Source organism: Podarcis vaucheri (assembly GCF_965113315.1).
Source record: "Podarcis vaucheri genome assembly, chromosome: W".
In the NCBI taxonomy this organism is placed as follows: Eukaryota; Metazoa; Chordata; class Lepidosauria; order Squamata; family Lacertidae; genus Podarcis; species Podarcis vaucheri.
In genome coordinates, this window is record NC_138757.1 from 8,703,081 (window position 1) to 8,721,016 (window position 17,936).

At 52.2% G+C, this 17,936-nt stretch overlaps 1 protein-coding gene across 2 annotated transcripts in view; it reads right to left on the reverse strand.

Annotated features, from left to right (window-relative positions):
• Window positions 1-17,936, reverse strand: part of LOC309523301 (cullin-4B) — a 236,591-nt gene that overhangs the window by 139,543 nt on the left and 79,112 nt on the right. For both annotated transcript variants that reach the window (XM_082207090.1, XM_082207089.1), the window contains exons 9-10: window positions 9,965-10,083; window positions 8,978-9,176 (exon numbers count right to left, since the gene is read on the reverse strand). In XM_082207090.1, the coding sequence (XP_082063216.1) occupies window positions 8,978-9,176; window positions 9,965-10,083 (318 nt within the window). The remainder of the gene's footprint in view (window positions 1-8,977; window positions 9,177-9,964; window positions 10,084-17,936) is intronic.

A 17,936-nucleotide genomic window follows, 5' to 3' on the forward strand; every position in this document is an offset into this window, starting at 1 on the left:
CTCCGAGAAACTTGTGGAGCTGGAGTGGGAAGCAAGGGCCGAGAAGTGGCTGCATCCGAAAGGGAGAGGCAAGATGGCGCCGGCCACATTCTTGAGAGCCGATACACAGCTGGGAGGAGCTGGGAGCCCCCACAGGGGGGCGAAGGGACTGTTGCTGTTGCTGGCAATGCTGCTGGTGCTTTTGCTGAGCCTAGGAGCTGTATAGATGCTGCAACGTGTCTGTGTGAGGAGCCAGGAGAGAGGCCAAGTGTTGGGAGCCCTTTACCCACCAGAGGGGGTCAGGCAAACGTCCTGGAGGCCCCGTGAGCAGTGGGGGGGGGGCAGTGAGCAGTGAAAGCTCAGAGACGCCTCTTTCTCCAATAATAATAATAATAATAATAATAATAATAATAATAATAATAATAATAATTTATTATTTATACCCCGCCCATCTGGCTGGGTTTCCCCAGCCACTCTGGGCGGCTTCCAAAAGAATATTAAAATACTGTGATACATCAAACATTAAAAGCTTCCCTAAACAGGGCTGCCTTCAGATGTCTTCTAAAAGTCTGGTAGTTGTTGTTCTCTTTGACATCTGGCGGGAGGGCGTTCCACAGGGAGGGCGCCACTACTGAGAAGGCCCTCTGCCTGGTTCCCTGTAACTTGGCCTCTCGCAGTGAAGCTGCTAAGAGTTGTTTATGCCGTGAGTCGGAGCCTGGGAAGCTGAAAAGAGCTAGAGGCTTCAAGGCCGGCCACCTGCAGCAAAAACAGATAAGAGCTTCGGATTTGTGTGGGAACGCTGAGACAAGTCCGGTCTCCAAGGCAACTGAGAGAGTTGCATCTATGGAAGCTGTGAAGGTCGTGGGCAAGTCTTCCTGCCGGGGGGAGTCTGTTGCCGTGACAACCAGAGAGGACATCTGCAGAAGCCCCAAGGAGGGGGGTAGTGAGAAAATTGTTGCCCTGGCGACCCAGGAATGTCAACAACAAGACTTTCTCACTGTAATAATCGACTCTGGTGCCACAAACTCGTTGGTGCCATCTCCTGGTCTTTTGAGAAATTGCAGGACAGTAAAAACAGAAATTTGTGACGATCACGGATGGAAGCAGAAAAAAGACTAACAGAGACAGGCTTTTTTTCTGTCCCTTCCTTAAGCATGAAGTCAAAGCTTATGCAGTGCCTGGTTTAACTAACTGTTTGTTAAGTGTGCATGATCTACTCGTTGATGGTTTTCATGTCTCTTTTGCAGGTGACAAATGTGAATTTTCCAAGGATGGGAAACACGTGTACACAGTACAGTCTAAAGATAATTTGTTTGCTGTAAATGTGCCTTTTTCCACAGGAGAGGATGACACCGAAGAAGCGAAGGGCCAATGTGTGAATGTGGCGCCTCACCATGGTTGTTCACATATTTGGCACAGACGCTTCGCCCATTTGAATTGGAAAATTCAGAAAGCACCAGAGCTGACACAAGGGTGCAAATTTAATGTTTGTGACAAATTTTTAGATTGCAATGCATGTAAACAGGCAAAAATTGTGACATGCTCATATCCAAAGTCAGAGAGACAGACCACACAACCCTTTGAATTAATTCATGCAGATCTGTGTGGCCCCATGTCAGTTGAGTCACTGGGAGGATCAAAGTATTCTCTGCTTCTGATTGATGATTTCTTGAGGTCTGCGTGGACCTTCTCTCTGAAAAAGAAAGGGGAGGCGGCTAAAATGACCAGGGATTGGATCACCGCAGTTGAGGTAACCTTTTCCACCAAAGTTCATGGTTTTCAAAGTGACAGAGGTTCTGAATTCACTGGTTCTGCTTTACAGGATTTCTTTAGGGAGAAGGGGATTAGCCACCGTTTGACCGCTCCTTACTCTCCGCAACAGAATGGGGTCGCAGAGAGAAGGAAGAGGTCCTGTGGGACGCAGGCCTACCCCAGAAATATTGGTCTGAGGCCTGGCGCTACGTAGTTCATACGCAGAATAGAGTGTACAACTCTAGTGTAGGAAATACGCCGTATTTCTTACTGCATGGAAAGAAGCCCAAGGTACACTACCTTCGTGTGTTTGGTTGTGAGGCTTGGGTTCTTATTCCAAAGGCTCTACGCAAGAAAGGTGAGCCAAGATCTAAAAGAATGATCTTTGTAGGGTATGAGCCTGGCTCAAAGGCCTGGCAGTTCGCGTACCCAAGTGGAAACCAGTCTAGGTTGGTTATCAGCAATAGCGCTGAATTCTGTGAGCAAGCCGGGTGGAGACGTCTGCACGCTAATCCAGACGTGATTACACAGCAGTTCTACGACTCAGATGTTGAGGAGGAAGAGGAACTTGTTGCTGGGGACCACGGTCCAGAGCAACAAGGTCCACCACAGGGACAGAGTCCAAGGCAGGGACAGCTCAGGATCTCTCAGAGGGGGGAACCTAGAACACCTCCTCAGGCAAATGTCAAGTTTGAGCCAAAGAGTGAGCCTTCTTCACCTGCTGGACCAGCTGTAAGGCCCAAGAGGCGCAGCAGGTCAGAGGGGGGAGACACTGAAGTTGAAGATGATTTAGCTGGATCCAGTGAAGCAGCTGGGTCACCAAGATTCACACTGAGGAGATCAGCGAGGACAAGGAGGCCTCCTGATAGGTATGACGCTTCAGGCGTCTGGGTAGGTTCAGCCAGATGTGAACCTGAATCCTTCGAGGATATTCAGAGTTTACCTGAGGAAGAAGCAGGTAAGTGGCACAGGGCAATGGACAAAGAAATGAAGTCCATGAAAGATCTAGGTGTGTTCTCACTCACAGAGTTGCCACCGGGCAAGCAGGCTGTGAGTTGCAGGTGCTGCAGAACCTTCACACGCAGGTAGCTATGCTCCAGGTGGAGGTTCAAGTGCTTCAAACGGTCCTGGCTGCAGCTCCGGCCCGACATGACCCCGTCGTCCCATCGCCAGAAAGGTTCAGGGGGGAGCGTGGGGCCGGCTGATGTTTGCCACCTGCACAGCAGACCTTCCCACTCCACGGAGCCAGGTGTGCTTCTTGGTTAGCCTGCTCGCGGGCCCGGCACTTTCCTGGGTTACTCCGTATCTTGAGGCCGACGACCCCCTGCTGGGGAATATGGACGACTTTATCACCGCCCTGGAGTGCATATTCAGGAAGCCAAACCATGCCCAGGCCGCTGAGATGGCCCTGCAGAACCTCCAGCAGGGCACTCATTCGGTTACTGAGTACGCCGCAGAGTTCCGTTGGTGGGCTGCGGACACCCTGTGGAATGAAGCTGCCCATCGGTTCCACTTCCACCAGGGACTTCATCCATGCCTCAAGGATGAATTGGTGCGAGTGCCCCCCCCCAGCAGCCCTGACAGACTTTATCACGCTTTGTATTAACATTGATGCGCGCCTGTCCAAGAGAGATTCCGAATGCAGCTCGAGAGGGCCCCCAGAGCCGAAGGCGGAGGTGGGGCTTGAGGAGGAGCCCATGTAAGTAGGTGCGGCCCCCCGCTCTCTCTCCAGCCAAGTGAAAAGCCGGAGGCGCGCCCTGGGCCTGTGCTTGTACTGCAGAGAGGGAGGCCATTTTGCGGCAGGGTGCCCAGCAAAGAGGTCCGTGCAGGGGAATGACAAGCCCCGGCTGTGCTAGGAGGGTCTCAGCCGGGGCCCAGTCGCTGCACACCCCATTTCCTGCTCCCTATCCGCATTCTCCTTCCCCAGGGGGGCATGCTGCTCCTGGAGGCAATGATTGACTCCGGAGCCTCTGGCATCTTCATGGACATCAGTTTCACCGAGAAGTACCAGGTACCATCTGTGGTAAAAGCAGCACCTGTTCCAGTGGTGGGCCTGGATGGGACCCCCCTTGCATCGGGACCCATTACCCATGAAACCTGCCCACTGGCCATGTTGGTGGCAACCCGGCACCAGGAACTATTAACACTTGAGCTGGTCCAGACCCCACATTTTTCGGTGGTCCTCAGGAGCATCTGGTTGGTCCAGCACGACCCCACCATTTCCTGGGCGCAACAGACATTGTGTTTCTCGTCATCATTCTGCCACGACGTCTGTGCCCAGCCCATGTCGCCTCCATCGCAGCTGGAACCCGCGTAGTCCCACCGACTGACCCCCAGTTCTTCCACTTTGCATAGGACTGCCCCAGATGGGACAGGGCCACCGGATGCCAGCCTAATCCCCGAAAACTAGCGGGAATTAACTAACGTATTTGAGAAGAAAGGGGCTGAGGTGTTGCCACCCCATCGGACTTACGATTGCCCTATTGACTTGCAACCGGGAGCATAGATTCCCTTCAGCCACATTTATGCTGTCGGCTCCTGAGCTAGGGGCCCTTTGAGAGTACCTAGAAGACAACCTTGCCAGGGTTGTCTTCTTCGTTAAAAGGACGGCGGGCTACGTCCATGTACTGACTACCGAAAGCTGAACCAAGTTACCATCAAGAATCGCTACCCCTTGCCGTTAATTCCTGAATTGTTTGAGAGGCTGCAGGGTGCGAAGGTTTTTACCAAGTTGGACCTACATGGGGCATACAACCTGGTTCGGATCCGGGAGGGGGACGAATGGAAAACAACGTTCTGAACCCGGTACAACCATTTCAAGTACCAGGTCATGCCCTTTGGACTGTGCAATGCGCCGGCCACGTTCCAGCACTTCGTAAACGATGTTTTTCATGACTTACTGGACTTACTGGTTCGTGGTCGCATACTTGGATGACATATTGATATTTTCAGTGCCCCCAGAAGAGCATCACCAGCATGTCCATCTGGTCCTGCAGCGTCTTAGGCAGCACCGGCTGTATGCCAAGCTGGAAAAGTGTGCGTTCCACCAGGAGTGCATGGAGTTCCTGGGTTACATCATCTCCCCTGCAGGCCTCCAGATGGACCTCCAAAAGGTGCAGGCAGTACTGGACTGGAGCCCCCCCCCCAGGGATGTAAAGGGGGTGCAACGGTTCATTGGGTTTGCCAACTTCTACCGCTGCTTCATCCAGGGGTTTTCGCATGTGGTTGCCCCCATCCGCGCCCTGGTCCGGAAGGACGCCGTGTTCCAGTGGAAGCCAGCAGCACAAGAGGCCTTCACGCTCCTGAAGTAGGCTTTTACCTCTGCCCCCATCCTGGCCCATCCAGACTCAGCTCCCCTTTGTGCTCGAGGCGGACACCTCAGACTGGACGATAGGGGCCGGGCTGTCTCAAAGACAGGGGCCACAGCAGTTGCTTTCTTCTCCCAGCAGTTTACTTCTGCGGAGCGGAATTATGATATTTGGGACCGTGAACTCCTCACCATTAAAGTGGCGTTCGAGGAATGGCATCACTTGCTGGAAGGGGCCCAACACCCAGGTCAGGTTCTCACGGATCATTGGAACCTCAAACATTTCCAATCCATGAAATGCCTCAAGCCACGCCAAGCACGCTGGGCCCTGTTCTTCACGCGCTTTAACTTCCAGGTCACCTATCGTCTCAGTGCCCAGAACGGGAAGGCTGACACTCTCTCCCAAAGGGATTTGGGCTCAGAGGATGACGGTTCAGAGCCAACGCCCATGTTGACCCTGACCAATTTCCTCCAAGGAACCTGGGAGCAGGGCTTTCAGGTGCAGGTTCGCCTAGCCATGCGCCAGGATCCGTTTGCCAAGGACTGGTTAGATACCGTCCCGGTTAGACTGGTTAGATACCGTCCTGGTGCCTTCGGGACCGGGGGGTGGGGTGGGCCGCTTGATGTCCAGGATGGGTGTATGTACCATTGCGGCCGGCTCTCAATTCCGGAGGGGCCACTCCGGACCCAGGTCCTTGAGCAGTGCCACGACGCGTAAACCGCCGGACATGGGGGGTACGTGAAAACACTGCAGCTACTGTCCCAGGCCTTCTGGTGGCCAGGGGTTTGGTCGCACATTAAAAAATACGTGTGGTCCTGTGGGATTTGCGCTCGGACGACACAAACCCCTGGGACTCCTCCAGCCATTACCCCCCCCCCAAAGGCCATGGTCAACACTTTCTATGGACTTCATCGTGGACCTGCCAAGGGATGGTGTCTGGTGGTGGTGGATTCACTCACCAAGATGGCACACTTTATCCCGGTCCGAAGCCTCCCCACAGCGCAACAGACGACCCGTCTGTTTCTTGAACACGTATTCTGGCTACATGGGCTCCCAGACACGGTGATCTCAGACAGGGGGCCCCAGTTCGCGTCCCAGTTCTGGGCCGCCTTTCTCAAGGGACTGGGTATCGAAAGGTGACTCTCCTCTGCGTATCACCCACAGACAGACGGCCAGACAGAGAGGGTTAATCAAGTTCTGGAACAATATCTCCGCTGCTTCCTGAGCTACCATCAGGACAACTCGTCGGATCTGCTGCCATTGGCTGAGTTTGCCTACAACGACGCCTGCCATGCCTCCATGGAACAGAGCCCTTTCTATGCCAACCTCAGGTACCACCTGCGCCACCACCCCTGCACAATGGAGGCGTCTCTCATGCCTTCCGCCAGTGATCCGGTCTTCCACATTCAGGAGACACAAGCCAACCTGGTACGGCACCTAGAGAGAGCCAAGGCCGATTATAAGGCGCAAGCTGACCGACAGCATCAGCAGGGGCCCACGTTCCAGGTCAGGGACAAGGTCTGGCTGTCCTTGGAGCACCACCATACCAGACATCCCTCGGCTAAGCTGGACATTTCCTCATCCTGCAGCAGATCAATCCGGACGCCTACAAGTTGGAGCTTCCCCCCTCTCTGAAGATCGACCCAGCTCAAGCCCTGCCATGCAGACTATTTTCTGGGTTGCGTCACCCTGCCACAGCCGCCGGTCCAGGTTGACTGCCATGAGGAGTTCCAGGTCGCCCAGTTCCTGGACTCGAAACGGCTCTGTGGCAAACTCCACTAATTGACAGGGTGGGCTATGGGCCCGAGGAAAGATCATGGGATCCGCCCGACTTCGTGCACGCACCTGCCAAGGTTTGGGCCTTTCACCAGAGGTTCCCAGACAAGCCAGGACGGGGGGGGGGGAGTACTGTCAGGAATGGGTGCAGGAGCCAGGCCCTGTGACTGGTAGGGCCTCGCAGAACTGGGGCCTTCCTAAGTTTGGCCTGGAAGGGCAAGGCACGGCCGCACAGATGAGGCTTGACAGAAGTCTCGTAGCACCTGGTATCAAGGGCCGGGAAGGGATATATAAGACCAGCATTTTCCTCTGGCTCTTTGCCACAACAACACGCTACCCAATTAGCTGTGCTTCGGCTTCCTGACTCCTGGTATCCTGACTCTTGGACCCTTGGCTTCCTGACCCCTGGACTGCTGACCCTGGACTGCTGATTCCTGCTTCCCAACCTCTACCCCAGTCCCGACGTACCAAGCCGGGACTCCGACTGCCCGTAACACATCCTTCTGTCCAACTGAAGATAAATGATGTTATACTGCTAAGAAAATTAAATTCCAAGTCCTTTTAGGGTTATTTAGTTCACTCCGTAAATAATAAAAGTTGGAGAAGAGTCAGCTGTAAGTTTCCATTGTAAACCCTTTGCAAAATAGAGCTTCCCTCCCTTTTCCCATTTTTTTATACACACAGTTCCGTTTAATGTTATATTCCATATCTATAATCCAATTTTATCCCTCCGCACTTGTACATATATAATTTGAACTAACATATGTAGAGGAAAAAACTTTATATAAAGAAACCGTAGGCACCGCCCCACCGTCTTTTGCATCAAATGAAGTCTTCTCTCAAGTTCAAACCTTAATGACCTTGCAGCTGGTTCAGTTCCACAGTTTATGATCTCATCTCTTCTAGCATGTGCCTGTATTTTAGTCCAAATTAAGCTCTAATTAACATGAGAACCTCTGCTTCTTAATGGTGGTGTAGGAGGGTTTTCGGTAGGTGAAGTGCTTTTGCACTCAGTGCCTCCCTGCCACCCCCATTCCATGCCGGAACGAGAGCCAGGTACCGAGACGAACTGCAAGTGAAGCCCATTCCCCTGCCCCCCGTCCCTGGGAGAAACTTGCAAGGACAATTACACTAAATCATCCTGGTTTTTCCTTCGTCAACAATCTCCCGCTGTCGTGGGAGCTGCCTCCATTAAGGCAGACTGGACCCGGAAGCCCTGTATTTTATGCTTTAGAAACATATGAAAAGCCTGCGGGATAAGGCCAATGGTCCATCTAGCCCAGCATCCTGTTTTCACAGTGGCCAACCTGATTGCCTACAGGAAGTCCACAAGCAGGACCTGAGTAAAACTCTACAAAATTTGTGATTCCCAGCAATTGGTATTTAGAGGCATACTGCGCCTCTGACAGTGGAGGGTTGCCATATGTCCTCTTTTTCTAGGACACGTCCTCTTTTTCATGCATATGTAAAATGAGTCGTCATAGTGATCCATAGTTAAAAGTAGAAGTTGGCAAATGTGTCCCTTTTTTTGCTCTTCAGAATATGGCAACCCTTCTATGAATTTGTCTACTCCTCTTTTAAAGCCACCCAAGTTGGTGGCCATCACTGCCATAGTTTAACTATATGCTGTATGAAGTACTTTTGTCTGTCCTGAATCTTCCAACGTTCAGCTTCATTGGATGTCCACGAGTTCTAGCGTTATGGGAGAGAGATAGAGAATGCAAACTTGTCCCTATCCACTTTCTCCATGCCATGCGTAATTCTATACACTTCTGTTATGTTTCCCTCTTACTCGCCTTTTCTCTAAACTAAGAAGTCCCAAATGCTGCAAATTTTCTTTATAGGGAAGTCACTCCATCCCCTTAATCATTCTGGCTGGCCTTTTCTGAACTTTTTCCAGCTCCACAATAACCTCTTTGAGGTAAAGAGACCAGAACTGTATACAGTACAGTATTCCAAAAGCGGTTGCACCATAGATTTGTATAATGGCATTATGATACTGAAAGCTTTATTTTCAGTTCCTTAATGACCCCCAGCAAGGAACTCAATTGTTTTCACAGCTGCCACACACTGGGTCAACATTTTCATTGAGCTATCAATTACATCTTGAGACTATTATTAGAAGGAGTTTGACAAGTTGAAATAATAATAATAGTAAATACCTGTACCTATAAGTTCAGCAGGTTTATTTGGTCTTTTGTTGATGAACGTTTCAAAGGCTTCTTTCATGGCATTGACAAACTTCTCATTCTTCAAAAAGCAAATGTCAATTATATGATCAACTTTATCCTTAAAGTCCAGCAGTTCTTGGACCATGGTTTTGTCTTTTTCTGGATTTATTACTATGGTGCTTCCAAATATCTACAAAGGGGAAAAAATGTTATTTAGAAACAATTCTGTTGATTGCCACACACAGCTCGTGTAAGCAAGACCCAGTTTGTAAGCAAAAACACTGCATGTTTTAGACATAAGCAGTTAGCTCCAGCCAATTCAATGTCTGTTTCATTTATATCCTGCCCTTCATCCAAGGAGCTCAAGGCAGTGTAAACTGTTTCCCCCAAGATTGTATTACTACCACAATTAAATTAGGTTGATACAAAGGCAGTCAGTGAGCTTCATTGCTGAGTGGAAATTTGAATTTAATATTTAATGTATGCATATACTGCCTTTCTGCCCAAATACCCAAGGTGATTATTTCGCCACCCCCCCAAAAAAATAATAATTGAGTTGTAGTTTTCTTTGTACTAAAGCTTTGTACCAGGACAAACATAACCACCAGTAATCTATAGTAAAGATTTGGGAACATTTTAAAATCAGATATAAAACCAACCTAGTACTATAAACATGGGGAACAGTATCATTTGGGGATAGAAAAACATCCAAAATAAAGCATTTATTAGGCACCCAAGTAATCAGAATGTTATGTCAAGAAAGAAAATCCAATGCACCCAATGGATATGATAGTTCCCCACTGTAATTTTGATATGTTGGTGCAAATTTGCACAGGCTGTATTTTAGAAGACTATGACAACTTCTTAACCACATAATTTCCATATATAGGCCTATTTTACAACTTTACAGGCATCTTCCCCCACTTTAAAGATTTGTTCCTCCTAGATAACCTTTGGATATCAGCCACACATTGCTACCTTTATATACTCAATCCACTGCTGCAAGAGAGCTTGTACTCCATTTTTCACCTTACTGAACAACTGATATAATAGAGACAAGTCCTTAATTCGGTTTTCATCTAGGAGGTGATTTAAACCTGCAAGATAAAGGTTTTACCAATTACTCCAAATGAATGCATCTTCATCCAAACAAAACAAAAGTTTCAAACTTCAGCTTAACCAATAATAATAATAATAATAATTAATATATTTGTACCCCGCCCATCTGGCTGGGTTTTCCCAGCCACTCTGGGCAGCTCCCAACAGAATATTAAAAAGAGTATAAAACATCAAACATTTAAAAATTCCCTAAACAAACAAACCATTCCTTCCCATTACCATTTTGACTACATAAAGTTTATCAGAGCAAAACATGAGGAAAATGGCATAGATATACTCATTCTGTTACTGCTGCTGTCTCTCTTTTTTTGACAGATTCTGGGGAAGCCATTAAAGTTTAGAATATTTAAGGAACTTTGTGTCAAAAAGGAAATAAAAGAATGGATAGGAGGAAATGGATAAATGGAGACAACACATTAGCCCAGTCTGGATGTAATGCTAAGCCATTTAGTGAAGTAGGAGAGTTGAAAATACTGCCAATATATTTCACATCTGGCAACCAATGTGCCCCTTTGGTTTCAGATAGTACATGGGTAGAAGAGTCTAAAAATCCCGGGACACAAATTTTCACAGCTCTCTAGCAGCTATGGTGGCTCATTTACCAGAAGTAATGTTTTTACCATTAACTCTGGAAATGTATTCTCAATTCTGATCAAACTAAGCATCCTGATGTATATTTTGCTCTAGGACAGGCATAGGTAAACTCGGCCCTCCAGATGTTTTGGGACTATAATTCCCATCATCCCTGACCACTCGTCCTGTTAGCTAGGGATGATGGGAGTTGTAGTCCCAGAACATCTGGAGGGCCGAGTTTGCCTATGCCTGCTCTTGGAGGCTTAGTTTGGTCAGAAAAGAGTATACATTTCCATAGTTAAAACTATGGCTTACTGAAGCAAGCCATGAGCAAAACATTTTGTCTGTAGGGGGGCCACATTCCTTGAGGAATTATTTGTCACGGCTGTATTGTTGGTAGTGGGCAGAGCCAAAGTCAGTGGTAGGGTCACTGTTTTTCCCTCCCTGCTCAGCAACAATCTGATGATGGAAGAGGAACAGACTGCTATTTCCAGAGGTCTGAACTGATAGCTTGGCAAGGCATTTTAAAAATTAGGCAGAAGTCCACGGGTTACCCTTTTCTTTCTTTCTACAAATCTTTATTAGCCATTACGGATATAGACCATCTTAAAACATTCATACACAAAAAAATTAAAATATATACAAAGAAGCAGCCTGTCAGAGCTGCTTCCAGATCCTAGCTCACAGAGGATCACGCTAGCCAGCGATCATTTAGTAAAAGTCTTTATTGAGTTACATTTTCCATTCTCAAGCTGCTGCGTGCAACTCTACGTCTAATGGCTAGATCGGCGAAGTCCCGTCTGAGTCTCCGCCCCTTGCGCACCAACTTAATACCCTAGCCCTGCTCCACCTTTTCCGCCTGACTGTTCTCCTCTGGGTCCCTCTGCCCCCCGGGGTCTCTTCCTTCCTGGATTCTTCTGACGCCGACCCCCCGGACTCTCCTGTCTCCTTGCGCCGGGCTTTAGGACCTGGCTCTCTTTCAGGGCTGCCTACTGCGTCACTTCCCTGTGCATTTGAACTTGGCGCGCGCGCCCAACTTTCCACTTTCCGTCTGACCGTTTCTTCGCTCCCCGATGGAGGTGTGGCCACTCCTGACTCATGCCCTCCCCCCTGTTGTGAGCTGCCAGCGCTTGATACCTGGCTCTCTTCCTTTTCCCTGCTCTCTGGCGGTGATGCTGGTCCCGATTTCCAACTGCTCTCCTCTGAGTCCCCTCTGGCTCTATCTCCCTGGGGTGTCTCCCTAGGCTCCCCCCTTGCCCTGGCCACTGGTGCTCCTTTCTGTGAATCTTCTGATTCACTGGAAAGACTCGGAGATCTCGGGTCGTCGTCATCACTCATCTTTTCCTCTGCCTCCTCCCCCTCGCTCTCTGTTTCCTCCCTTGCCCTTGCCTCTGCTCCTGAACCCCTGACATCCATCCCCCCCTCGAAGCCCCCCGTTCCCCCCTCCCCTCCTTCCGGTGCGGGAGCTGGGTGCTGCTGCGGCAGAGGGACGAACGTCGGATACCGTTCGCTTCCCGTGGTGGGCCTCCATTTGAAGTCTCCCGGTTCTTCCTCCCTGCTCTCGTCGACGACGGTCACCTCCGCGTCCATCTCTGTGCCGCCGTGCTCGAAACCAAGGTCGTCCCCGAAAACGTCCATGTCCGTCTCTCCCTCACTGCCTCCTGGCGGCGTTGCTCGTCCGGGACCTTCCAGCCACCTCTTGCGCCACTGCTCCTCTGGTCTATCGTCCCACCAATACGAGGGTTCTGAGGCAGATCCCGAGGGTGACCCCTCCGGGGAACGGGCATCTCGTATCGGGTCCTCTTCCGAGTCGAACCCCCGGAACGTGCTTGCAGAAAGTGTGGGAGTGAAAAGCCAGTCGTCGAAAAGGTCTGCTGGCATTGGTCTATGCGGGAAGAGGGCATGAAACTCGTCCTTGAGCAGAGGTTCATCCAAGGCGTAGCCCGGCACCCAGCTGTTCGCACTGGCCGGGGTGCCCTCCTTGGCGAGAAGGTATTCTACTCCCTCTTCCCCCCACCTGGAGTCCAAAATTTCCGTGACTTCGTTGATGCGCTCCTCCTGTGCCACCCCCGCGTGCCCGGTTCTTTCCCTGAGCGGACTCGGCGCCGTTCCGGGTTCCTGAAACCTGTGCGGTGCCTTGTAGGGAGTGAGCACCGATCTGTGGAACACCGGATGCATTCTGGAACCCTCCGGAAGCGCCAGCCTGAAAGCCACCGGGTTGACCTGCTCTTCGACTTGGTAGGGCCCCAGTTGCTTATGCCCTAGTTTCTTCTTTGCCAACGACCTGGCCGGCACTGCGTGGGCTGCTAACCAGACCCAGTCTCCCACATGGATCTCTTCGCCAACCCTTCTGTGTTTGTCTGCCTGCACCTTGTATGCGTGTTTGGCCAGCTCCAGGTGCCGCCGCAGCTGATCGTGGACCTCCTGCAACTCCGACGCGAACGCATCTGCTGTCTGCAGCTCCCCCTCCACCATTCTTTCCAGTCCCGGGAAGGTTCTGGGGTGCCTCCCGTTGTTGGCGAAGAACGGCGTGACCCCCGTGGACACGTGCTTCGTGTTGTTGTAGGCGAACTCGGCGAGCGGCAGGTAATCCACCCACGTCGCAGGCTGTTGATTCGCATAGCATCTCAGGTACTGCTGCATGATGGCATTGACCCGCTCCGCTTGCCCGTTGGTCTGCGGGTGTCTCGCCGACGCCAGGTTGATCTTGACGTTTAGGAAGCCCATCAGCTTCTGCCAGAAATTCGAGATGAACTGCCGCCCTCGGTCGGACAGAATAGACCGTGGCAGACCGTGAACCTTGAACACGTGGTCTATGAACAGTTTGGCGGTTTGTTCCGCCGTGGCCACCTTCGCACACGGGATGAAATGTGCCATCTTGGAGAACAAGTCCACCACCACCAGCACGGCCGTCTTGCCCCTCAAGCTGGGCAGATCCGTGACGAAGTCCAGGGCGACTCTCTCCCATGGTTCGACCGGAGTTTGCAGCGGTTCCAACAGTCCGGCCGGCGGTCTGTGCACTGGTTTGGCCCTCTGGCAGGTGTCGCACCTCGCCACGTAGTCCGCGACCTCCCCTCTCATTCCGGGCCACCAGAAATCCCTGGCGACTAATTCCACCGTCTTCTCCTTGCCAAAGTGCCCGGCAGTGGGCGCGTCGTGCAGCTGATGCAGTACCTTGGCGCGAAGTTCGTCTCCCGGCACGTAGATGGCCCCTTTACGGATGAGCAATCCATCTCTCAGCTGGAACCCGTCGGTCGCTGCCGTGCCCCTTTGCATCTCTGCCATCTTTGCTTGCGCGAAGGAGTCATTCTGCAACGCTCGTCGCACCGCCTCCAGGTCCACTGTCGCCGCAGCGCACGCCCACACTGTTGGTGCGAAGATGTGCATGGCGGCCGCTGGCGTGGCGTCCTCCAGATACTGTGGCTTACGGGAGAGCGCGTCCGCCATGATGTTGGTGTCCCCCGGGACATACTCTATTCGGAAGTCGAAGTTCGCAAAGAACTCAGCCCAACGTATCTGCCTCTGGTTCAGGAACTGTGCCGTGCGCCAGTGCTCCAGATTCTTGTGGTCCGTGCAGACCTGCACCGTGTGCTTGGCGCCGATCAGGAAGTGCCTCCACGCTTTGAATGCTGCATGAATGGCCAGCAACTCCCTGTCCCAGATGGTGTAGTTCTGTTCGGACTTGCTGAGCTTCCTGGAGTAAAACGCCCCCGCCCGCCAAACCCCCTGCGGGTCTCTCTGCAGCAGGACTGCTCCCACGGCTCTGTCCGAGGCGTCTGTCTCGACCCTCATCGGCCTGCTGGGGTCGACATGCAGCAGCTGCTCTTCCGACGCGAAGAGACGTTTGAGTGCCTGAAAGGACCGCTCCACCTGCTCCGTCCAGATGAACTTCTTTTTCTTGGAGCTAAGCGTGTCCGTGATGGCCGCTGTCTGCATAGCGAAGCCTTTGATGAACTTGCGATAGAAATTCGCGAAGCCGACAAATCGTTGGACCTCCTTCCGGTTGCGCGGGCTTTTCCAATCCAACACCACTCGAACCTTGGCGCTGTCCATGGCGAGCCCCTTGTCAGACAACTTGTAGCCCAGAAAATCCACCTCCGTCACGTCGAACTGGCACTTCTCCAGCTTGGCGTAGAGCCTATGCTGCTGCAGCCTGGTCAGCACTTCCTTGACGTGTCTGTCATGCTCCTGCTGCGATTCTGAAAAGATCAGGATGTCATCTAAGAAACAGACGCACGTCTTGTAGAGTAGCCCCGCCAACACGTGATGCATGAACGCTTGAAAAACGTGGGAGCCATTTTGCAATCCAAAAGGCATAACTCTATACTCGTAGGTGCCCAGTGGCGTGAACATGGCTGTCTTCCATTCATCTCCCTCCCGCATGCGAATGAGGTTGTACGCCCCCCGCAGGTCTAACTTGGTGAACACTCTGCCCTTCCGTACCTTTGCGAGGAGGTCGTCGATTCGGGGCATGGGGAAGTCCGATGGCTTGGTCACACTGTTTAAGATGCGATAGTCCACGACCAGCCTTTTTTGGGGCGTGTCCCGCTTCTTAACAAAGAATACAGGACTGCCCCCCGCTGCCTTGGACTCCCGGATGAAACCGCGCTCCAAATTATGATCTATGAACTCTTTGAGTTCCTGCAGTTCGTCCTCAGACATGGAATACAGCTTCCCTTTAGGCAGCGCCGCCCCCGGCAGCAGGTCAATTTTGCAGTCATATGGTCTGTGGGGGGGTAGCCTGTCTGCCTCCTTCTCGCAGAAAACCTCCAAAAATTCTGCGTACTTGTGGGGAATCGCTTGCAGCGTGCCTAGCAGCAGCTGTGACTCCTCTTGCTCCCCTTCCTGCCGGGGCATGATGCAGTGTTCAGCACAAAAGGAAGAGCCGAAGGTCAGCTGCCTCTGGTACCAAGCCAGCGTCGGGCTGTGCTTGTCCAGCCAACTCATGCCCAATACAATAGGCGTGTCCGACAGTTGAGTGACGTTGAAGCTGATGATTTCCCTGTGATTTCCAAGCCGCAGCACCATAGGTGGCGTCTGCTTCACCACTTGCCCCCCTAGCAGCTCCCTGCCATCCACCGTGACAACCTGCAGGGGCAGCGTGGCAGGCAGCAACTGTATAGCGTGCCGGTCGACAAAGTCCTGCCCTATGAAGTCTGCATTGCTTCCCGAGTCGACGGTGATTGGCACGTCCATGGTGATTCCATTGGGTAGCTGGAGCGATGCGGTGAGCCTCACTACTGGCTTGGGCGGGAGGGGGTCCATGGGCGGTAAAATCCCTGGGGACTGCTTCACTGACACGTCTGGCTGGGCCCCAGTGCCTCTTCCTCCAGCCAGACATCGTTGTTTCCCTGCTGTGGTTCTCCTTGCTGCGTTGCTGCAGTCACCATTGCTGAGGCTGCAGTGTGCTTGTGGAGCCTCCGGGGACACTCTTTCGCCATATGCCCTGGATCCTCGCAGATATAACACTTCCTGTTCCCTCTAGGAGGCTTCGCTTTCACTGCTGCCGGTGCTAGGGCTCTGGCTGCTGACTGAGCCCTTGCACTCCCAACCTCCATCGGTTCCACCCCTCCCCCTGTTGGAGGCGTGGATTGCGCACGCGCTGCTTCTCTGGGAAGGAAGGAGGAGCCCCTGGCTGGTTCGCGCCCGCTGCGCCCTTCGTCCCTGCTCCACGGACGTTCTTCCAGCCGCACCCCCACCGCCAGCGCCCTCTGAACGATCTCCTGCGTGGTCCGGGGTCTCTCCCCCCTCGCAATTTCATCTTTAACCGAGCTGTGCAATCCCTCCCAAAACAGGTCTCTTACCGGAGCCGAATCTCTGTCCCATTCCAGGGCACTGACCAAGGCGAAAAAGCGTGCATGATACTGCCTTACGCTGGCCCTCCCTTGTTTCAATCCATGTATCTGCTGCCGAGCAAGATCCACGTCAATACTTGATAAGAAACATCCATCCATCGCTTTAATAAAGGCATCCGCATTTTGGAGCGCCGGATCCCCATCCCTCCACAAATTGCGCAGCCATGCTTTGGCATCTCCATGCAAATGAGACATGATGAATCCCACTTTTTCTTGCTCATCTCTAAAGTCTCTTTTCAGCAGTTGCAGTGCACACATTACATCTGCTCTAAAGTTGGGGTACTGTTGCAGATTCCCATCAAAGTGAGAGACCAGACCGCCTGTTCGTCTCGCCAACCCAATTCCCTCCTGTTTGGGTGTCAGTTGCCCTTGCTTAGTAAGCATGTCCAACCTGATCTGGAGATCCCTGCAGGCGGCAGCTGCCTCCTCCTCTCTCTTCCTGGATGCGAGAGCCTCGGCATTCAGTTGTGACACTGCTTCTCTGAGTTCCGCTATCTGCTGCTCAGCCGTCATGTCGTCTGCCGTTCGTGAGCTCGCTAGTAGGCACCTGCTTCTCTCCTCTCCTCGAGGCTGTAGATGCCCACAATTAATGAGACGGGACTTACTGTCAGAGCTGCTTCCAGATCCTAGCTCACAGAGGATCACGCTAGCCAGCGATCATTTAGTAAAAGTCTTTATTGAGTTACATTTTCCATTCTCAAGCTGCTGCGTGCAACTCTACGTCTAATGGCTAGATCGGCGAAGTCCCGTCTGAGTCTCCGCCCCTTGCGCACCAACTTAATACCCTAGCCCTGCTCCACCTTTTCCGCCTGACTGTTCTCCTCTGGGTCCCTCTGCCCCCCGGGGTCTCTTCCTTCCTGGATTCTTCTGACGCCGACCCCCCGGACTCTCCTGTCTCCTTGCGCCGGGCTTTAGGACCTGGCTCTCTTTCAGGGCTGCCTACTGCGTCACTTCCCTGTGCATTTGAACTTGGCGCGCGCGCCCAACTTTCCACTTTCCGTCTGACCGTTTCTTCGCTCCCCGATGGAGGTGTGGCCACTCCTGACTCATGCCCTCCCCCCTGTTGTGAGCTGCCAGCGCTTGATCCCTGGCTCTCTTCCTTTTCCCTGCTCTCTGGCGATGACGCTGGTCCCGATTTCCAACTGCTCTCCTCTGAGTCCCCTCTGGCTCTATCTCCCTGGGGTGTCCCCCTAGGCTCCCCCCTTGCCCTGGCCACTGGTGCTCCTTTCTGTGAATCTTCTGATTCACTGGAAAGACTCGGAGATCTCGGGTCGTCGTCATCACTCATCTTTTCCTCTGCCTCCTCCCCCTCGCTCTCTGTTTCCTCCCTTGCCCTTGCCTCTGCTCCTGAACCCCTGACACAGCCATATAAGATATATAGTAACAGAAATTTTCATTGGAGT